This window comes from Neodiprion virginianus, chromosome 7 (genome assembly GCF_021901495.1).
Source record: "Neodiprion virginianus isolate iyNeoVirg1 chromosome 7, iyNeoVirg1.1, whole genome shotgun sequence".
NCBI lineage: Eukaryota > Metazoa > Arthropoda > Insecta > Hymenoptera > Diprionidae > Neodiprion > Neodiprion virginianus.
In genome coordinates, this window is record NC_060883.1 from 393,962 (window position 1) to 417,078 (window position 23,117).

Below are 23,117 nucleotides of genomic sequence, written 5' to 3' on the forward strand. Positions count from 1 at the left end.
CGCGTTAACGTATAACGTGCACGTTGTACATATGCTCGCGCAAAGATGCGAGAGCCTTTGTGAGATCGGGAAGCAGAGGCAACAGCTGCGACACTTGGTTCACTCGCGAGACCCGCATGATGCACCGTCGTCGCCGCGATGTATCCTGCAGGCTCTAAAGGCCGCAGGGACCCGACGGTCTTACCCACGTCGCATATAGCCGCATATACCTCCTCTTTCCTTCACCCCCAACCTCTCTCTTTCTCTCTCACTCTCTCTCTCTCTCTCTCCCTCCCTCCCTCTCTCTCTTTCTCTTTCTATATATACATATACCATTCGCACGAAATTTTCATGGTCAAAACCCACCCGCGCGGTCCTTCGGGGCTGCAGTAAACGGTTCCGCGTATTCCTACTGCTTCTAAGTCGCTAAGGTATAGGATGTACGGATAAGGTATATTAGGTAGTAGGTAGTAGGTAGTCGGGTACAGGCCGCAATATTCAACGGTCAATTCTATTTTAAGCTTAGTTGGGTGTGCGGCGGGCCAAGCATGTAGCTTCGGTACGCAATGCTGAAGTCGGTGAGTGTCGTCCATCTCTATCCTCCCGCTCATTTTCCATGTTCACCACACCTTCGATCCTTACTGGAGTATAAAGCATTGCTAAAGCAGCGCGGACGGATGGATACGATCTATCATTAGACATTCAAAGTAGATTCAGAACAATGTAAAGGAATAATCATTAGCATGGTTGTTATCCTGGAAATGCAGGTCAAATTTTTTGAAACAAAATTTTAATGTTCACCTTCCGGCCCGAATGGGGTCCTTCCCGGAACGAATTATTTTGTCGAAATGTGTTCAATAAAGGAGTAATAAACAAGAGTTTACTTACATGTCGTTAAGGCCAACAGGCCATTTCAGGCAATAATCATTATTGTACGCTGCAAGATACATTCGATCGCTAATTATGCGACCCGGCGAATGTTTGCCGAGCTTTGGTCCGTACCGGGACACGCTCTTGACGGATGAAAATCTATGCACGAGAAAAACTTGTTGCTCTACAAATCATCCGCTCCACGTTCATGGCCGAAAAGCTATTATTAAATGAAATCTATTGATAATGTGTGGTACGGTGCTTAGGCTCCGATTCCAATCAGTCGGTAGAGAGGGGAACGCGCAAGTTGTATCGCGTCCGGCCGTGTCGCATGCGTGCGTACGTACGTAAGTACATCGTAATTGCATACGTCACATGGTGCCCTGCTTAGCAGTGGTGTATTATTTTCGGCTACGTAAACTCGCGGTGTACTTCCTTTACGCGCGCGCTGCAGTTGTATACAATCCGTGCGTCGGCGCTCCGGACCAACCCCAACGTGTAGACGAGAATGAGAGAAAGAGACAGCGAGTGAGAACGAGACAGCGAGTGAGAAAGAGAGAGAGAGAGAGAGAGAGAGAGATGTGCAGTGGCAGTGAGTCTTGGCGCGAAACGTGAATTTGAATTTTGTAACGGAAATTCAATATTTTCCGCGTGGGTTTGAGCATCGGCGTACCTCCTGCGTCATCATCAGCCGATTGACTGTCCTGTATGCGCAGTCGAACGAAAAGATGGTTAATTCCCGAATCAATCGATGATTATGAGATACGCATAACCTGGTGGAAATTTGTATAATTGCGACGCATGTGTGCTCAGCACGAGGGGACGATAAGACATTCTTTGCAATCCATAGTCATACACCGATCTCCTCGATAATACGACATCTCTAAGTATGCATATAGTTGTGTGACAAACGAGAAATGGGTTATGATACACAACGTCGTACGCTACGCTGGTGCCTAGGCATGCCGTGCGTGCAAGCGCGTATCGGTACGCCCATAGAGCAATGCGTAGGAATTTGCGGCTCTTGGAAGGTTCGTGTTTACTTTTGCAGAGATAAAAGGAGACCCTTAACCCTGCGGGTGACGGACGAGCCGACGGTCTTGCGGGCACGAGGAGCCGGCGGGCGGATTATCGGACGGACCGACGGATCGTCAGACAAAAGGACAGGCCCAGGAGGCGACGGGAGGACGAAGGGTGGTCGCGGACAGGCTGGCAGGCTGGCAGGCAGGCGGGCGGGCAGGCAGGCAAGCAGGCAGGCTGGCAACAGGAAGCTCGCGATGCGTGACTCACCGCGAGCCAGCCGAACAACGTAGAGAACTAAACCGCGCGCGATCGCTCGCGTTCTCTCCGCGTGTTCGTTTCTTCGTACGGTACCCCCGCCAACCTGGGAATATCGTACGAACGTACGCGTGCATGTACGCAACCGTGGATGCCCATACATACTCAGGGTCTTCCCGGCCGCGGAGGGAATATAGTATATCGCGGGCGATTCGAGGTTGCCGCCGAGGCGTTTATTGGCGGCTGCTCCTGCGTCTATACGTACACGCATACTTGCGTTGTACGTACGCACCTTACGTACCTATGGCATAGACTTATTTGTGTGATCAGATTCGCGCGAGGCCGCAGTGAGGCAATCCGACTTGCGCGCACGACGGAGTCGCGCGACCAAATTGCGAGGTGGACGGCGATCGGGCAAAAACTGCGTCGAGGTGAGGACGGAGGGCAGAGGGGGGCGACCTTCCCGTCCGTCTCGCGAGAAGACCCGCGACCTCGCCATCAAGTAATCAACGCAACGGCACGCGGTCTCGACGCCCATGCTCCCCCTCATTGTACATATACACACTTTATCTATCTGTAGTCGTATATGAATTGCAGGGATCGTAAATACGCGTTATAAGTATGTACCTACGTGTCTACGTACATTTACGTGTACGTCCATACCTACATAATACATATATGTATTAACATTATATGCGGGTCATACGTTGTATTTATCGGTACCGCGTATGCGCGTCGACGCGTGATGAGAATGAGCGGATCTAAGCAGCCACCTTAACAAAATCACGGCAAAGTACAGTAGTTTTCCAATCGTTTGCGTCGATTTAAACGTTCAGAGTTAGATTACCATCTAATCGGTGTACTGTGTTTACGCTATCAATTATCAATTTCACCTTCTTCCGTAAATGGTTCCCCTTTAGCTAACCCCTCACTTTTTATCCAAGAGAGAGAGAGAGAGAGAGAGAGAGAGAGAGAGAGAGAGAGAGAGAGAGAGAGAGAGAGAGAGAGAGAGAGAGAGAGAGAGAGAGAGAGAGAGGTTCGTTTAGACCCACTCTGCCCTACGCCGCGTACATACAAGGCATGAAAAAACACCGAGTTTGATCCAAGGCAACGTATGTATGGTACATTATACCTACCTATATATACACTCGAGGCGCAAATAGGGAATATAGTTGAAGAGAATATCGCGCGAGTGTAGAGCTAGCGAGAGGAGACGCTGCTTCTCTCACCTCGGGGCAAAATTTGTGCGCGTTCCAACGCGACCGAGTGAATTTAGGGTGGGCACATCTATACATGGGTGTGTGTGTGTGTGTGTGTGTGTGTGTGTGTGTGTGTGTGTGCGCGTGCGTGTGTGTGTGTACCGTCGACTAATAACAAGGGCGGTGCGAGGGGGCGGCCGGGGGACGGAAAGGCGGTGACCCGCGGTGCCTGTCTGCCGCTGCCCGCGTTGCAGAGGCAGAGAGATCCGTCGTCTCTCTCTCGCTCTCTCACACTTACACTTTCTCTCTCTCTTCGCAACTCGCGCCCGCGCGGTCGCTTACATACACACAGGCATCCGCAGGTAGGTATACATCGGTATTCGTGTACACGTACATAGATGGTTGGTTCACGGGGCAGCGAAGAGGGCTGAAGGGTGAGGGGGTGCGCGGTCGTTCCGTTCGTCCTTCCGTTCGGTCGTCCCGTTCCTTCGTCGGTCCGTCGGTCTGTTCGTTCGTTCGTTCGTTCGTTCGTTCGTTCCTTCGTTCCTTCCTTCCTTCCGTCCTTCGTTCGCGTATAACATCGGTCGTCGGAAAAGGGTGAAACGCGGGACGGCGAAGAGCCGACGCAGGGTGAACTAAGGGGGGTAGGCGAAGGGGCAGAGGGGTAGCGAAGGTAATTTGAGCGTCACACGCCGAGTGAACGCCAGGCAGCAGCGCCTATGTGCCACATAAAGAGCTCCCTTATGTATCCAGCAGGCCCATCGCGAACCTCTGCCTTCGTTGTATTTTACGCGGTACACGCCGAGCTCGCGCACACGGATGTATATCCGTGCACGTATACGGGGTGCTGGAAAAGAATTTACCGTCAGCCTGAAACCACCCCGTGGGCCGTGTCGATCGGGGCATTACTGCGTCGGCGCCCCCTTTCTAGAGGGCCTCGGAATTGTCGCTCGGATCTTATTTAACAAACGAGATGAAGGCTCGAGCTAGTTGCCGAGCCTCTTCTTACCGGACCAATTACCACTGTTCGTTAGTTCCGGTATAACGTCGACCTGATGCGAAGATGCTCTTTTCTCTTTTATACCGAATGCCTCACGAGTCGATTTCGAATTGCTACACATGCCCGTATCTATTCACCGGTTCACCTTCGACCGTTCGTGTCCTATATTCCTACATTCCTATATTCCTGTGTACCTTTATCCTCTATCTCTCTCTCGCTCTCTCCTCTACCGTTCCCCATCACTTTCCCGCTCTCGGCACATGACTCTGGTGCCGTTTCACAGAGTTTTCTGTTCCTTTGCCGCGATTCGCATACTTAACATCCGTGAAATATGTATAATTTAATGAATAAATGCGATGCGATCCGATAAGACCGGAATCGTCGTCGATTACCGCGCGACCGTTGAATTTCTTCCCTATATGCCGGATATGTCGAAGCCGCGTAATTCGAGACCCAGGTCTGGCCTTTTACCGCTTACTGAATAACACGGCCAACATCCGGCCGTGCGCTCTGCCCCCGCTCGAGGTGTATGAAGCTCTACAGAAACTCTTCGACTCCAAAGGTCACGCAAATTTTATTCCGAATTTCCGGACGGTCGAGCTTGTTGAGCCAAAAGAGAGATGGGAAACACAAGAGATAAGAGCTCCGAGTCACTATTTGAAGTATAATAAATCCCTCCTCCTCCGTCCCAATTGTTCAACACTATTGTAGAAATGACTCAGTAACGATCGACGTTATGCGCTGAGAACAGAGTGATGACAAGTCGGTTCAAGAGGTCAACCTCGGACAATACGTATACAAATATGTAGTATATGTGTATATGCGTGCGTAGCGTATTCACCCCCTTGAAAATTCTGACCGTTTCATTTGAAAATTTGAAGTGCGTTATAACAGGGTTCCTTCAAATTGTAACCTTTGACCGATCAAGGCAATTTGAATTGAAACCGATAATCATTTCCCGATATACGATCAAAATTAATTGAGCGCTCGTTCGCAATGACGAACCGCATTCGATGTATATAAGAAACAGATTCAGAGTATAGAAATAGGTAATGGCAGTCGTCGTATGTATACATTAAATCTGTCCTTAATAAGGGTGTAATCGAATTTCGATGGTCTCACCCCATTGATTCTAAATAATTAAAAAACATTTGTAAATTTTTTTCCCCATCCATATTTATCCATCCCTAGAAAGTCTTACTTTTTCCCATAAAAAAAGTATTCATTTTTCCAGGGTTTTAATCAAAATTGCGTACCAAGTCCAAAAAGAAGCGTGAAAATTTGTCTAAAACAGCAAAATAAAGGTGAATGTGTACCCTTTGAAATGCCGCTTTGCAAACTTGGCTATCTCTATTTTTGACTCCGCTATCTAGCTTTTAGCGCGGCGTGAAATTCCAACTAGTGAACTCAAAGTTTAGAGCGGTCAAGGAACTCAATGGGATTGGCTTTAAACAAAAAGAAAATTCCGCCCTGAAAGTAATAAATAGACATTCAAATGAAGACCAAAGACGTTGGTAATTTCCGTGATAAAGAGATGGATCGTATTGTAACATCGCAAACTCGTAATGTTTTTTCCGATTTGGAATCGATGAATCGTTTATAACAATTTACCCATCTCTTTGACTCAAAAATAGGAGTTTCCAAGAAGGTTTGGAAATCGTCAGAAAATTAAAAGTTGCGAACGATGCGACAGAGAGAGCTGTTGGTCTGTTAACAAATTATAATAATATCCTGACACATGTGATGAAACACAAAAGCAGTATATTTTGCAAGCGATTGAGGAACATAGAAAAAAATTCCCTGATTCGAAAATATTTACTATCGTTAAAGAGGTACAAATGGATTTTTTCAACTTGTAATATTTCGCATGCAGATGTTCACTTTGTGTAGAGGGTAAAATAGTTTTGCAGTAAAATGTATGTAATTTTTAATGTGAATTATTTTTCGTACTGTACGTAAAACTATCTCAACATTCAGATTTCGCTTATTCTAAAAAAAAGTTCCATCATCCAAATTCGTCTTACGAAAAAAATAAAAAATTTCAAAACAATGCAAATAATTAAATTTAAATGACGTTTTTCGACATTTCCAAAATCTTTTCCCAGCGGTTTCCCAAATACTAAGAAGGAAGATGAGGTGATTGAAATTTTGAATGTCTATTTATTATTTTCAGCGAACAATTTCCTTTTTATTTAAAATCAAGCCAACTTTGAGTTTCTTGGCCGCTCAAAAGTTTAAATTCACTAGTCGGAATTTCTTGCCACACGAAAAACTAGGTAGCGGAGTGAAAAATAGGGATAGCCAAATTTCCAACGTATCGTTTTAAACGGAACAAATTCACCTTCATTTTGCTGTTTTCAGAAAAAATTTTACGGTTTTTTTTTTGGAATTTGTACGTAATTTTGATCAAAACCCTCGATAAATCAATGCTTCTCTTGCAGGAAAAAGTAAGACTTTCTAGGGGCGGGTAAATATGGACGGAAAAAAAAATCACAATTGTTTTTCAATTATTTCGAAACAATTAGGAGGATGAGACGATCGAAATTCGATTTCAACCTTCTTAAGGACAGATTTAGTATGCATAGAGATATTGCGCTTATGCAGCCTTATATGTATTACACCTACATATATGAGTATAATGTGTGCCTATGTATAACGTATGTATAGAAGGAGGAATGAGACCGTGGCGCAGGGGGTAGCGTCAACCGCACCGAATGTTATGAAAGATCAGCTTTAAAAAGGAGACTTTAAAAGCCAGAGGGTGTATAACGGCTGGTACAGGGAAGGAAACCCGGCACATATAGACGTGTAACGAACAGAACACGACTGAAGCGGACTCGAGAGTTTTTAGTGGCAACTTGTTGCGCGACGCTCATTCATACGACTCCGACGCTCCCATTACGTTGCATTACCTCCGTCAGAGGTTGCAACTTCGCAAAGTGCCAACTTCTAACTTCCAAGTGCACGAAGTACTAGATTACGGTACTACGCGTTCCAACCCTACCTCCCCTCTGCATCGCACATACTTTCGCTTATGTGTTCGAGAAGCTTAATTCTTCTGTGCATGTACAACGAACAATAATGCAGTAACAAGGCGTCTTAAAGAGACCTGCGTACGTCAATATACCGCAGTACCAAGGGTTTTTACTTTCACTTTTTCTTTTCTTTTTTCCCCCGTGATCTCTCGAGCACTTGAAATATGACATGGCAATGTCGGAGGTAGGAAAGTTAGCGCGGTACGGCACGACGCGATCGGTTTACTGCTGGCCTTAATTTCTTGGTAGGCGAAAATTCCCCGCGGCTTTAAGGACTCTTGTTCCGGAGCCTGGATGGAAGGGGCCCCGGTTCGGGTCGGGTCCGGATCCTACCACGCCTACGAGTCCCGAATTTTGGCTCGGGGCCCTGGCTCTGCAGCCGAGAGTTAGGATAAGGGCCTTCTAGGAATTGACTACGCGGTTCTCTTTTCGACCCGCACGACCCTCCGCGACCGGATAAAGGAAAACGCGTTACCTTGTACGTGTACATGCCTCTTTTGTGTGCGTGCGTCTCTGTGTGCGCGCGTGAAACACACACACGGCGACGAGCCCGGGCTAATGCATATACCTGGGCAACGTCGCAATTTCCCCTCCGCCCTCTGGATTTTCCCGAACTCTGCAGCCGGCTACAGGGTTGCACCGGCGAACCCGAAATTATGCGTATTGTATACATTATATGTATACTCGTATATAGTTTGTATAGTATGTGACGTATACCATGCTATAGATATTTACTTGAAACGGTAAATAATGCGGTACTTCCACCTGCCTACCGAGAATTTTACACCATTTGGCAAGTCAACGCGTAGAGTAAGGTGTAATAAGTTCATATACATATATGTGTACCTTCGTAGTATTGATGTTATACCTTCAAGTATATGTGTATCCATCATAAAGCGAGAACCGCGCCTACGTGCAGGGTTGACGAGGGTACAAGTAGGTATGCGCATTATCCTTTGCAGTAATTGCAACGAATGTCCTGCGATAGATTGAAAGTATGGAGTTGAGTCGTTTCGCAGCCGCGATTATACGACACTTGGATCTCGGCCAGTCGCAGCTTATCCAACCTTCCCCGAAGCATGCCCGTTTTTACGACACCTAATAACTAAATCACCTCCCTTACCTTCGACGGGCACCTTTTGTTCGACGCGATTTATTACTTATAACACAAGTTTACGGTAATCTGTTGTACCGTTAATCCCAGCTTAACGCGAATGCCAAGACAATGAGCGTCTCCGCTTCGTCACGCATTATTGTAATCCACGAAAACGAAAATTCTTTAAATCAACAAAGTTTCGGAATTTTATTTACTCCTCCTTCGTCGTCCATGTTCAGAGAATTTCTATAAATGAGTCACAATTATGAAAATCGAGACAAACTTTAAGTTGCGACGTAGCAAAGAAGCTCTTTTTTTGTTTTTGTTTCGTGGAGTACTGAGAAAAATTGAGCGAAAGTGTAATTGCGGTGACCTATTAAATATTAATGCTCGCAGGGCCGTGACTCTTCTTTCGACTTTTTACTCCGAAGTACTAGAACTTTGCTGTCAATGTCAATGGGTTGGATGGTGAAAAAGATTACACCACTTCCGAGCCGACATATCAGCTTCCGGTCCTGCAGGGGTTAGCAAATGACTACTCCAATATCTCTCGTACCGACGTTCACGTTCCGATCTGAAGGAGCATTATAATTTTCACCTGCAAACGTAAAATCAAGCAGCACGGCTAGGTCATAGGTGTGTTGTGGGCGTAGACGGTAAAAACCTCGATACCGTGGCAAGGAGGCTGGATTATCGTATCCATCGTACAAGATAACGATACTCAAACGATTCTACGGTCCGTTCTCCCGAGTTTCGGGTTACCCATATACGTACGATAGGTATATAGAACATCCGGGATCGAGGGACGTTTCTGGAAACACGTCGTTTCTCCGGCACTAAATATAGGCGCCCTCGCGACGCCGGCCGTCAATATACCACCCCTGACTAACCCCCTGGGGGGCACCGCCGGTGGTGCAGGGTATGGCGTATATCCTTGCTGCTCTGGCCGACGTCCTAGACCCTCCGCGTTTTAGCCTAGCTTCTAGCGCTTCTAGCCACGACGCGGCGTCGGAGCCGCAGGGAGGACGAGAGACGAGGAGGAGGAGGAGGAGGTTGGGGCGAGAGACGTTGCAGATACGCGGTACTCGCCATCCTCGCGTGCCCCCGCGACCCCTTACACGTATACGTGTACGCATACCGATATACCTACGTCTATACACACCACCGCTGCGGAATACGGCACACGGCTATATCCCCGCGACGTAATCAGCGAGAGGCTCTCACCCCCGGCGCGGACGCGGATTCCCTTCTCTGCCCCTCGGCGAACCCTGCCTTCAGCTGTGCCCTGTGTACATCGGCTACGTGTACGACGGCTATGTGTTTGCCTGCGTGTGTGTGTGTGTGTGTACATAGCCGTTAAGTGTGTACATAAGATACTAGTTGCAATCTATACGCATATGCTTATATCAAGGCATGCATATACATACCTATGTGCATATGCTTATACGTGTAAGGTAAGCGAATATCGCAGGAATGCTGATTTCGTCAAGTTTTCTAAACACCTGAATGCATCCGTACAATGATATACCTGTACGTACGCGACTTATTCAACCTGCTCTCTTGTAGATATACAACGGTGCGTACGGTGCGTTGTGCACATTATATACATATACAGGTGACATCTTATAGACTAGATGAGTACTTTCAAAGATTGAGATTGTTCTGTTGATAGACTTCACCGTGGATCATGCACTCCTTCATATCTAAGTATGGCTGTACTTCACGGACGCGGGGGGTGTCGTTAACAGGACGCACGTTCCAGTTATCAATCATGTTGCATGACCTAACCTAACGAACGCGTATAATTCAAAAAATGTCGCGTCAATCGAGCCGCGATCGTGAATCAGCAAATAGTTTCAAAGTTGATACGTATCGATAAATAATTGACACGCATAATCGTAATAGTATAGTTTCGTTCATATTCTTAAACCTACAGTCTCGAAGGTATCTTGTCCGCACGGATGGTGGACTTACACTCGCTGCACCATGCGCGAGGCGCGTTCGGTGGTCCGGGCTCTCACCAGTGGCTCAAGAGTGACAATAATTTAATTATACTCTTCGAATTTGACGTTGTAAGGTGACGAAACCAAACTGTTCGTATTAGCAAAAAATTTGTTCGGCAGTCAGAGTGACATAATTAAGACAGATAGTCCGTGGGTATTCGATTTCAATATTCAATCGATCCCCCCCTCTACGTACCGGATGCTCATTCGATAATTATACAACTACGCGCTTGAGATTAAGAAAAAAAATAGTAACGATAAAGTAAGTTGAGAACCACCGGGTGCAGCTGCCGCACCGCGGCGGTATCTCGTCCACGTCGTCCACGCCGCTGGTCACCCACACCCCGAGAGAAGTTGGCGCGAGGAGAAAGCGGGGGTGGCGAAGGTCCGGGCGGTTTGGTATGAAGAACTGAGGGAGCTGGGTTTGGCAGCGGCGCGGAAAAGGGGCCCCGGCGGGGGGGGGGTAAGGGAGGAGGTGTTTCAACCACCCACTAATTCTCATCGTCAGCCTTAGGTAGGTTTATAGTGGTGTGACGAAGCGGTACCTACGTACACATATAGGCAGGTACACCCTTCTTAGCCAAGAAACGTATACCTTCCTCTAATCGTAAGCTTGGCCGTACTTTCTAAAATAAGGGATGCTTGTTTCATACCTGCAGCTTTGCAGTACGGTACCCTATACGCAGCGTTGTATACACTATGTACGGAGAGCTGTTGCAATATGTACATATTTGAGAGTCGCGAGGTGCGTGTTAGATAGTGGTTTATTGCAACAAATGCGCAAAAAATGTTTATGTTTTACTTTTTCAGAGGTACAATAAACAAAAGACCGCATAAGTAACGATCGCTAGCATCGATTTTTAAGATCCGTATGCAAGATTTGGCAGGAACGAGGGAGGCCGAAGCAACACCTTGGAACGAACACCTTATAAGTCACGCGTTTTTCTTGATTTTTCTACGGTTGGCATTAGAAGAAGATTTTTACAAGTTCGCGTTACAGGGACGTACCGTTTATAGAACGTTTTATAAAAATCGTGGATAAATACGTGTTCCTTGGATCGCATGATAGGTGTAAACAAGTAAATCGTATTATATGTATTGCGAAAATTCTCACCCGAAATCATAGCCGTTGCGGAAAAAGATCTCCATTGCACATCGAGTTTTCCAAATTCAAATCCCAATTTTTCCTTACTTATTCCTGGCAAAAATTATAAAAGCTACACATCGGTTCCTTGATTTAATTTCATCTTCGGTGTCGGTATCAATTTCAGTACAATTCAATTGGTTGCAATACGAAGAATTTCCTCAATACAGATATAGATAGCCATCTAAACGGAGTCTTTCGAAGCTTCGCGCAGCCAACTGACCGCGAGCATCGCGAGGCTGATTTCGAGGTAGAAAAATTTCTTACCGTTACAGACTTAATTGACATTGTAATCCTGTGAGAGCAACGGTAAATTTGGGACGGTATCCTTTCATCCCTGCCCACCGCGACCCTTGGCTTACTAGAAAAGAATACCCATGTTACAGACGCCATGTCTTCCAACGTCGATTCAATGCCTTTAAGTTACATATCGATAAAGCGAGTCAGCCTGAGGTTAGAAAATACTGTTGATAGTAGGTAACTCGGATCGTTCTATCAGCTTCTCTAAAAACTTGGAATAGACGATAAAGCGTCGACGTCGGTATGCCAGACTATTATGACGATAATGTAGAGCACACACTGGCGTACTGTGAAGGTAGTTACAAGCAGGCGGATAATTGACGTGTTACGGGCGACGTCACGTTCGAACGGTTTGAACACCGCCACAGTCTGGTTCGATTTGTATTTCAAATTGTAGAACTATACCTATGCCTACAGATACAATGGATGAATTTCATCTGCTACTGCAACCTTCCGATCGTATTGCGTACCCTTATTACGTAACCCATCGCCAACTCTATCAGATTGCTGTAATAAAATCACTTACATTTGGCAGAAAATTTATGCAGAGTTTATCATTCTTCGCCGTTCTCATGTCAAAGTAATCCTTCGTTGACGAAAGATATATCTTGAGTCAATTAATCCCACACAACATCGGCGACCACGCACTTTTCACAGTTGCAAACATATAATCTTGCCACTGCCACTGACACTGCCCACTCGAAAAATTTCACCCATCAATTAATTGCAAACGCGTCACTTTTATAAGGGCCGATTCGAAATCGTTTCGAAGGAGACGATGCGAAAAATTGATCATTATCCTTCTTCCCGAGATTTCACTTAATCGTGTGATAAAAGGTACATTCCCCACTTGCAAATTAATTGCGAACTATGTGACATTAACGATATCCGATCCTTTTTTATTAGCTATATAGTTCGTGCCTCCGCGATATTCACAATCAATCTCCGACTCACAATAATAAGTGCGACTGGCTGGAGCTTAGAAATTTCAAACTGTATAGCTTGTATATAAGAAGCAAATCGTCAAATTTCGTACCTCCCTGTTTAATCAGCCTATATAGCTGTATTGTACGGCAAACCGAACGTAAGAATTACATCCGACGCGACGTGCAACCGATAGTTGTGATACGTGAGACTCAAGCAGGAGATCTCGTATTCTTTTCCTGCTAATTCAGTTGGGAAACAAATGAGCAATCTCACCACACTTCACACATATCCGGAAATTCAAATTACTCTAATTTGTATCGAGTTTCGATTCCAAATAACTGTTTGCCAACATTGTAAATTAACGAGCACGATAAATTGTTAATTATCGTAATGAATGTTTTAACGTTAACACTGGAACTACCAGACCAGTCAAAATGACTGGTTTTACAATTTCATTTTAAAATTCCTACTTCATGTTACATTTTATCTCGATAGTTCTAGTGTTTTAATATAAGGTTCGGAATTCATTTTGCACTGTGTGATCGTTTATGTATGGAATAATCAGTGAAAGTGCAGATATCAAAAATTCAAACTTGTTGAAAGATGATGTCGACATGTTTCGAAACATTCGATGGACAACCGTTAAAATTTTCAGCCGGATCGCCTGTGTTCTCCGACATGGGTTCTTCGCAGACAAAAGGGAAACAGCTTTGAATTTTCTACCGTACTGACCAGTCTTCTGTTAGGTCAAGGCTACAACGCCTATGTTGTAAGTGGCTATGCGAGCAGGGAACAGGTTAGTTACAATTGCACCCGTAAGGTATGCCCATACCTACAGAAACCAGAAGAGCCAAAGCATGAAGTCGCATCTGAGGAAACTCAAAGATATCGCTTGAAACCACCTCCCGACATCAGGAGTAAGTTTTTATTGGAAATGGAGGCAAGAGAACGTAAGAAGCTGGAAGATGACTTGAAACGTCAAGAAGAAGAACGTGATAAGATGATTCAAGTACGATACAGCATACGAGCACATCAGTAATTCTTGACAAATTAATTATATATGTAAAGTATGTTATAACGTATAATTGTTATTTCACAGGAACTTGAGTGTCCACCGCCGGACAAATATTGGGGATACAGAATACACTCGTGGGTGGTCATTTTACCCGTAGAAAATAGTGGACGCAAGGATGAAATACTGGAACCCATTTTCATCGAGTCTACGTTGGGGGAATATTATTATTGTGCCGACAATAAAACCAGTAATCTGTACCTGGGCGTGGAAAGCATTTGGAACGATCAGAATTATTGGGTAAACATGCAAATCTGCACTGATGGATGTGCGTCTATCGACTGGGATCTAACCAAACCCAAGTTGTGGGAGCATCTACTTCCCGGAGAGCCTTGGACGACACGAGGAGTAGAAGAAGAGGACGCCGAACGGGATCTCAATATTCAGATGGACAAACACTTGGACATGCCTGCCTCTTGGGTGGAAAAAATTTCATTATCTAGCGTCGGTATGTTCATCCTGACCACTATAATCTGCATGTGCTAGAAACACCTGGTTGATTGGATGAACTGCTTTTTTTTTATATTAATGTTGCTTTAGCCTTTGAGAGACGCTATCCAGGTGGAAGTAAAACAATATTTTACAAGAAAGCCAAAGTAGAACTGTACGCTCCTTATGTTCAGAGGGACGGCTTGATTCAAAAGATTACATTGTTCGAGGATTATGAATATATGATCCCTACGACTATTTATGAAACATTTGCTAATCGAACTGATTACCGAGTGAAAACGGTGAAGAATTTAGACACCGAATCAGTAATTGATTATTACAAGAGAGGACGTCCGGATGCGTGCAAAGGTGAATATATAGTGTTGATATATCGTCAAGAAAATATATATATATTAATAGGTATAGGAAGTAAATATTTGTACAGAGCATCGATATTTCCTGAGCGATGCTGTGGAGGATTCGGAAACTTCGTTGGACTTTTACGATATCGTTCGTTTGGATGGACTAACTCGCATTGAAATACACCCGTCATATCTTGTCCAACATTTTGTTAATCGCAAAGATCGCCTCTATTATCGGTAATTTTTGCTCAACATCTAAGAATTTTAGATCGTACAATCGCTGTTTTGTCCTTCTTCTAGTTAGAAAAACTGAAATTCCAGATACGTTCAGTACACCACGGAGAAGACTACTTCGTTAATTGAAGAATATTCACGGATTGTTTGGGTAGAGAACATTATTAAAGAAGGGAGGGGGATACAGTGCAACTTGCGCAGTATAACTGAATACACAACAATATGATTTTACAGAAAATAACTGAGAAATATCAGAGAAACGAATCTATACCCGCTAGCAAAGACGTTTGCATTCGCGAATTTGCAGTAGGCGATAACGAAATAAGGCTGAAATATCATTACGAAAGTGGCAAGGGTACCAGAGCTACTCGGACGTTTGTAAAGCCACTTCCATCGGACAGAGGGGAACGGCTCACTTTCAATCCTGATATGACAAGTGGATATAACGTTCAGTACTCGAAGTCTTTTACTCTTATTGACAAAAAGTGTTGTACTTACTCTTCGTTTTAATCTACTAATATTTGCCAATGTTCTGGTTGCAGCCGGACCCAATGGCACCTCCAGAAAAATCGTTGATGCTCTATTACGAACTGGAGAAGCAACTGAAGGAAGAAGAGGTATGTAGGACATTGATCGCAATTGCTGAGGATGAAGTGAAAGCATTTTTAAAGGGACGTTCGTTCGAGTATTCCCTGCCCAGCTTGTCAGTATCATTGTTTGACAGAAATAGAAATGACGAGGCCAAGGCTGGAATGTTTGCCAGGGTAAGAAAAAACGTAAATTTCGTTATATCAGGAAGAAAAAGATAAGTCCATAAGTTAAAAAAGTCCTCATCTGCTCAAGACCTAATTTATTTCAAGTCGTGTTAAACGTAAAGGGCGAAGCACTATTTCTTTTTTTTTACATTTCAATCCTGAAGGGTGCTCTGAGCAAGCAGTCAAATGCAAGTGTTTCATTCAATAACATTAAGATGTGTGACAGAACAATCAACAAACACAGAAGAAATAACAATCTGAGGTTTTAGTTAACTTACATTAAGTAGATGCAAATTAGTGAAACTTACAAATTAACTTAATTTTCTTTTGTACATTTCTCTACAGGAAGAAATACTCAGAGCCCAAAGTAAGCGCGAAGTTGTTAAAGAAATGGACTACTTGGGCCCATATCTGGCTAGCCTTGGTAATCCTGTATATCTGAGCAGGACTGAAGCACTTCAAGTGCAAGAGCAATGCTTGACGGACTTTAAACAAAAACTGATTGATCGGGCCAATTGCATATTGGAAACATTCGAGAAAAGTAAAGAGGAATTAATGCAAAAGCAGGCTCGTCATGCCCAGGTATGCAATAAAATGATATTGAGAAAAGTGATGTGTAAAAATAATTTTGAGTGGTAGAGACACATACGTAATTGAAGCGGTTAATGACATGTGCCATGATCATATACTCTTTACTGAGCCTTATACATAGTATGAAATGATTAATTTCCATGTCAAATAGGAACGAGAGTTATCCCGAGAGGATGAAGAATCGTTTCAGAGTGAAATGAACGATGCTATTTTCAATCTGCACACGGTCGAAATGCAATTGAACCGATACCGAGAATTAGCTACGGATCGATATCGAACGCTACTAGTCAATCTACAAAGGGATCCTCGTTTATCTGCCATCTATCGCTCTTTCTAAATAAAACGTAATTTGCTTGCCATACGATGGCCCTCCTTTGGCTGGCTGTAAACAAATTTACATCAAACGTCGCTGGTGTCCAGTGCAGGTATAGTACACATCTCATTCCAGCCTGATGTAAGACTCTTGGAAGCAATTCCCTTTGAAATTGAAGTTTTTCGTCACTCCTGATTTTTCTGCAAGCATACTATTTGCCTAATTTACAATATCCAGTGACTGTGCGTATATACCGCAGTTATGGATGCTTGTTGCTGCTTGTCATGATAATATCAAAGGAAAATGTCTACTTACAAACATAATGTCAGTTGCCAAACTTAGTCTATCAATAAATTCTCACACGTGACGAGGTGAACTGTTGCTGCATTTCATACTTAAGGCATCACCAGCATCTAACACAGCTTCATTGAAAAGACCAGGAACCCATTTGGCCGATGCAACGCCCTAAAAATATTCAGTGCTGAACTTTTCACATGTGCGATAAGTATTGGAAAATACATCTTGATAACTGCTGCAGTTACAACCATTGGAGCTACTTTGCATTGATATATTACCTTGGTCATCGAATGTTGCCAGGGTGAATTTGCTGAGTTTGTTGGTAAAACAATTGGCATTCGTTGTGATAGTAATGTCAGAGGATCGGCTAACACCTGCCATATCGCAGCGAGTGTTGCATTTTCTGCTTTCTTCTACAAACCCAGATATCAGGGTATCCATCATAACTGCCTGCAAACAATAAGTCAGCAAGAGCGGATCATTCAAAATATCGTTTGCGTGTAATGAGAAATTGAAGTGTACAAGGAATAGAATCAGGTGGCAATGGCCTAAACGAGATAGTTTCGTACCTGTCTTGAGAATACTTGTAGAATTTTAAATACATGTGCACCATTCTCTCGCACAGGAAATTGGAGAAAAAGACAAGGCAGACAGTCGGGATTCCTCTCGTCGGAAGGTTTTGCCATCTCCCAACTAAGTTCAGAGTACTTCAGTCCCAGCAATAGACTCTGAAACGTTGAGTAATTATCGTAATTAGATTATTGTTGTGCTCTATCTTGTTTATGCTCAATTGGTGACCAAGTATCGTATTGTTTCTTTATTTTTCTACATGTTATTTAATCATATTAGGATCGAAACTTTATCACGTATGTACAGTAAATTGTATCTTCTATTTACATACGCACTGTGCGTCGTCCACTATGTAGACACCGAGGGCATTAATAGCAACAAGAACTTTTAAATCCCGATGCGTGATCCACGATGCCAGGCCTCTAACCGGTCGCTCTATTTGTCCGTGGAAGAAGGTCGCGCCATAGCAGGGAAGTCCCCAACAGAACTCCAAGTATTTCCTTATCAGCTTTCGCGGATGGGCGTTGGTTCCTGTGTGCGGTGGTATACGTTTATACTGATCGAGTAGACGTACTTCCGGAGCCCCTTTCCCCCCTACCAGACCCAAGCCAAGACCCAATCCTAATAAAAGAGTTGGAGACGTGAAGTGATGTGGTAAAAATCTGCCTTTATGGCGGCGAAAGTATGCCAGAGTGTGAATCTGTGAGTTGTAAGGTCCGAGTTCTATGCGTGCTTGAAGCGCCCCAAGACTCGCGTATCTTGCCTGGCCCTCGCACGGATATCTACCTGCAGTAGACGCATTTTTATAGAATTTTGATCTCCATTTAGTTTCATGCATATATCGTATATATCAAACTTTATTCACTCTCGGATTGAAGGGGTTTACCTTCCAAGACATTATGTCTGGCTTCAGCGTAAAGCAGTTCCAAAGTCTTTGCCTCCTTGACTTGCTCCTCGTCGCTTCGAGCGAGAAAAATATTTCTACGATAGTACAGAACTGGCTGCTCTTCATCTCTAATTTCATCGCTTCCATACTTGGCTAGCAAGCGAGGCCATCTAGCTCCCAGCTCCAGGGGCTTATGCGTTGGCCCGAGTTGTACTTCCAATTGTTGGGAGCAAAGCCAAAGTGCAAAGACCGGTTGTCCCAGAGGTGAGGATATTCTTCCCAGTCCCAATTCCTTCTCAGATTGAATTATAGCAATGATATCTTGGGTGGTAGCTGTATGTTCCACTTCCATAGTAAGAATCACTCCTGACATTAAGTAAACAGCAATGCGGAGCATAGGCTTATTTGCAATTAATTGCTGCGATCGAAGAGTACGGGTCACTGTGAGGACAAAGGTGAAAATAAGATACATAACACTGCATTAATTGCTGAAAACAATTTTACAGACAATGTCTAATATGACAGTATACTAACAAGGTGAAGCATGGGGATCCGACTGATAATCATTGTGGAATTGGTGATGAGGTGGCCCTCGTCCGGTTTGGCAATCTTTCTCCTGTAGATCCATTGTTTCCTGTGGTCTGATACTGCCCGATTGATCTGTACTCAATGTTTATCATTTAAACAGTGTTTGGTGGATGATAAACTGGAAGCCCACAGTCGAGTGCATCTCTATGGTGCTATTCATTCTTAGATTACTAAAAACGAAACGTTAAAATTGTACCAAGTTCAAGACCGAATATCTCGATTTCTGTATGAATAAACTTCTGCCATAACACTTGCCATTGCAAATTCAACAAAAAAGTTGTTGGGTGCTCTCCCCTTGTTGCCAACATCTTACTTCTAGAACTGGTTATGCTTACACCAACAAATTATTTGATACTGAAAACTAATAACACGAATAATTGGTAACAAAATGCTGTTTAATACAAAGCATAAGTATCCTATCATCTTAGACAGTTCATAGTATGATAAGAACTGGTCAGCTGGACTTTGTTTGAGTTGGCACACCACTTTATTGATTATTTGCATCCTCTAACAGGGTGCATCATTTCGTGGACTCAAGAGCAGATGTGATTTGACGATTTTACTTCTCTCAAAGTTCTTTATGACTGGGATTAGGATATTGTGTGGATATGATACAAATATTAAACAACGGTGATATAGGGTCTGAATATTTTATTCTTAGTGATTATGAAATATACGTATACATAAATAGGTATATGACAAGTTATCCTTGATGTAACAATGTTTCAAGAATGAAACGTTACTTGTGGATACAGAATTTTTATTAAAACTTAACATTTATCATAATTCTTATTATATGCATACAATATCGTACCTAATCCGCGCATAAAGAATTTTTAATAAAACTTTACATTTGTCATACTTCTTATTTTATGTAAATAATATCGTACCTAATCCGACGTTTATAGCGAAACGATTTGCTCACAGAAAAAGTTTCTTTTCCAAAAATCCAAAGTAGTCTACAGATTGATTTGTAGGAAAATATATTTTGCTATTCAGGACGTCCATGTCAGCTGAGTTTGCACATCAATTTGAAATGAACTAACGCGAAGAAAATAAAAATAACAGATTTCAATAGACCTGCAATAATGGTGTTTCAGGTACGCATAATTATTAATATAAATAATGATAGGTATTCATTCACAGGTAGAAATATGTTGCACCATTGTTTCTATTCTGAGGAATAGGATGAACGAGCTAGAAGAAACCGGTACAAGTAATCTAGTGTTATTTCATAGATATAGGGAACTTTGCAACGAAAAGAAATAATAGTACCATTATTGGTTATCATCAAAACGTTGAGGAGAAAGGGTAATATTTGAATTAGATTAAATCGGCGACATTCATGGGCATCTCATCAATCTGCGTGGAATAATACTGCTCAATATCACGTAAAATTCTGATGTCATCGGTTTTTACGAAGTTGATGGATACACCTTTCCTTCCAAAACGTCCCGAACGTCCAATTCGGTGAATGTACAATTCTCGATTATTAGGTAGATCATAGTTTATCACCAATGATACTTGTTGTACATCTATTCCTCTAGCCCACACGTCCGTTGTGATTAATACTCGGCTGAGGATTCAGAAAACACATGTCATTATTACTTGTAGGATATGCTAGATAAAAAATATGCGTTACATAGAAAATTTGGTGAATAAAATGAATCGATCAGCTTGTCTTAATTTTGGAATTTTAGTATTGACATTATTGTCACACTTGCTCACATGATGCCTGTAACAATTTGAAGATTAGGCACGGGTGAAATTACATACCTTTGACCAGATCTAAATTCCTTCATTATGTTGTCCCTTTCTTTTTGTGGCATATCTCCATGCATGGAACATACGGTGAAGTTCGCTTCGCGCATCTTTTCTGTAAGCCAGTCTACCTTGCGTTTTGTGTTACAGAAAATAACAGCTTGTGTTATTGTAAGGGTATCGTACAGATCGCACAGAGTATCAAATTTCCATTCTTCACGCTCAACCGCAACAAAAAATTGTTTGATACCTTCCAGGGTCAATTCATCGCTGGAATAAAAAATAAGTGATTGAAGAATTGTCTATAGATGAGAACCGCTAGGTATAAGCGAATATGCACAAGAGGTTTTAATTACCGTTTAACAAGAATACGTATAGGATCAGTCATAAACTTGCTGGTCATCTCAAGGATCTCGTGGGGTAGCGTAGCGGAAACTAGTACAACTTGGGTAGCCGGGGGCAAATACCGATAGACATCGTAGATCTGTTCTTTGAATCCCTTGTTGAGCATCTCGTCCGATTCATCCAGAACCAACATTTTTATCGCTCTTGTTCTCAATACTCTGCGTTTTATCATGTCTGCAATGCAATGCAATTGATTTCAGATCAAACATAACAGAAAGTAAAAGACTCTGAATCAGATATAATGGCTATAGGTTCAATACAGTACGTGAACGACACTCGTTGTTTACTTACCAAATACTCGACCTGGAGTACCGGATACAACATGTTGTCCGTAATCCAATTTTCTGATATCTTCGCCTAAATTGGTACCTCCGATACAGGCGTGGCATTGCACATTCATGAAATCACCCAGAGCTAATATCACTTTTTGGATCTGTGTAGCAAGCTCGCGTGTGGGAGACAGACAGAGAACCTGGGTCTCACGGACCTGCGTATCCAACGACTGCAATATGGCGATTGAAAAGGTGGCTGTTTTACCAGTACCTGACTGTGCTTGGGCGATCACATCTCGCCCTTTCATAATTGGCTTAATAGATCGCTGTTGAATTGCCGACGGTTTCTCGAAACCTATTAAAACAAAATTTTTGTGGTTAAAAAATGAAAGACCACAGTTTGAAAGCTTTGTGTTTGCGAAATTCTTAGAGCTGTGTTCGCACATTACTTTGGACAAGATGTGCACCAAGTTGAAAGCAATGAACGGTTAGCTTAAAGTACAGATCCTTCTTTTTTATACATTTTCTAACCAAGATCAGCAAGTTAATCTGTCCATTTTGTTTATACTGGCTATGAAGATTCATCATACTAGGCCAAGCAATAGAGCATTGTGTCGTGACAAAAATCCTAGAAGCAAACCGACTGTGACATTATGTAGAGGGGTTCCGTACTATATTCTGACAATATATCCAAGTCCCAAGTGTTACGTGTTTTTTTTTTTATAAACAATCTTCATGAAAAAATGACATTATTTTTCAGCTGTTCGCTTTTAAAATCGAAACTAGTTGACCAATGTTGAAAGTGTGAAGGAATGATTTTAACACTTTTCCTGATTTTCCCCAATTATTGGATGGGAACGTTCTTCATCTCATTTTGTGCGCACCTTGATACTCTGCAAATCATTCATTCGCACTTTCAAGATTGGTCAAGTAGTTTCGATTTTGTAAGCGAAAAACTTAAAAGAAATGTCATTTTTTTATGAAAATTGTTTATAAAAAAAAAAGCATAACATTTGGGAATTGGAAATATGGTCGGAATGTAGTATGGAACCCCCTCTATATCATGATATGGCACAGTAGGTTTGCTTCTAAGATTTTCATCACGATAGTATTAATTTTCGAGCTCTATTGCTTGGCCTATACCTCCCAAGTGCCTCTCCAGTAATTAACAAATATTGAAATAAATGGAAAATCTTTGGATTGTTTTCTGGTAGATTACCATTAGCAGATATATTAGCATGAGTGTATGCACAGATGTAGGTTACAGTTTTGTAAAAAGTCGTAACCATTTTCAGGTTAGCTGTCTTCGCCGCATAAAAATTCATGAGAATGACCCACCGTAGGCGTAAATCCCTCGTAGTAGTTCGTCACGGAGTCCCATATTATCAAAAGTCGGGATAACCTCGACATCTTCGCTGGTTTCAAACTCCACGTTCGACAAATCTTCACTTTGCGCGACACGGCGTGACTTTACTTCCGACATCTTGCTTAGACCCTGCTGGAACTGACACTTCCCCACAATCCGAAATATCAGAATCAATCAGAATGCCCTTAGACCATACAGAATCGAGTCGGCATTGGAGTGGTGGGGGTGCTGCAGAATGCACACGAGTGTTTACAAGCGGAAGTGATTAATTAAACAGTGTGCTTAAAGCGACGCGGTACATACGTCATGTCCTGCTTTGGCACTGCACGTTTTCATCCTGTTCCGTCAGAGAGCGGTACGATCGACTTCCGTCTCCCTCTCGAAG

The 23,117-nt window shown here is 43.1% G+C and overlaps 3 protein-coding genes across 6 annotated transcripts; 1 reads left to right on the forward strand and 2 right to left on the reverse strand.

Moving 5' to 3' along the window:
- Positions 1–539: 539 nt before the first annotated feature.
- Positions 540–16,954, forward strand: LOC124309167 (dynein regulatory complex subunit 7-like). 2 transcript variants are annotated; one of them, XM_046772503.1, is made up of 10 exons: positions 540–557; positions 13,487–13,840; positions 13,931–14,351; positions 14,444–14,701; positions 14,763–14,931; positions 15,016–15,079; positions 15,163–15,375; positions 15,471–15,692; positions 16,029–16,265; positions 16,426–16,954. In XM_046772503.1, exons 1-10 carry the CDS (start codon positions 546–548, stop codon positions 16,609–16,611), a joined length of 2,136 nt encoding a protein of 711 aa, XP_046628459.1. In that variant the 5' UTR covers positions 540–545; the 3' UTR covers positions 16,612–16,954. The 2 variants fall into 2 exon arrangements, with proteins under 2 accessions (XP_046628459.1, XP_046628460.1); XM_046772504.1 differs by lacking the exon at positions 540–557 and adding an exon at positions 3,543–3,688.
- LOC124309172 (putative FERM domain-containing protein FRMD8P1) lies at positions 15,727–19,175 on the reverse strand. Of its 3 annotated transcripts, none has more exons than XR_006909191.1 (7): positions 18,875–19,175; positions 18,341–18,781; positions 17,786–18,240; positions 17,454–17,612; positions 17,163–17,334; positions 16,903–17,052; positions 15,727–16,787 (listed from the first exon to the last, which is right to left on the reverse strand). XR_006909191.1 is itself a non-coding variant. In XM_046772514.1 (6 exons), exons 1-6 carry the CDS (start codon positions 18,966–18,968, stop codon positions 17,012–17,014), a joined length of 1,362 nt encoding a protein of 453 aa, XP_046628470.1. In that variant the 5' UTR covers positions 18,969–19,175; the 3' UTR covers positions 15,727–17,011. The 3 variants fall into 3 exon arrangements, 1 of the variants encoding a protein (XP_046628470.1); XR_006909190.1 differs by having other exon boundaries at positions 15,728–16,798; XM_046772514.1 differs by having other exon boundaries at positions 15,727–17,052.
- A 387-nt stretch (positions 19,176–19,562) lies between these two features.
- Positions 19,563–22,974, reverse strand: LOC124309175 (eukaryotic initiation factor 4A-III). The gene is made up of 5 exons (XM_046772523.1): positions 22,705–22,974; positions 21,386–21,721; positions 21,046–21,268; positions 20,705–20,959; positions 19,563–20,504 (listed from the first exon to the last, which is right to left on the reverse strand). The coding sequence occupies exons 1-5, from the start codon at positions 22,847–22,849 to the stop codon at positions 20,252–20,254; spliced, it is 1,212 nt and encodes a 403-aa protein (XP_046628479.1). The 5' UTR covers positions 22,850–22,974; the 3' UTR covers positions 19,563–20,251.
- Positions 22,975–23,117: the final 143 nt, after the last annotated feature.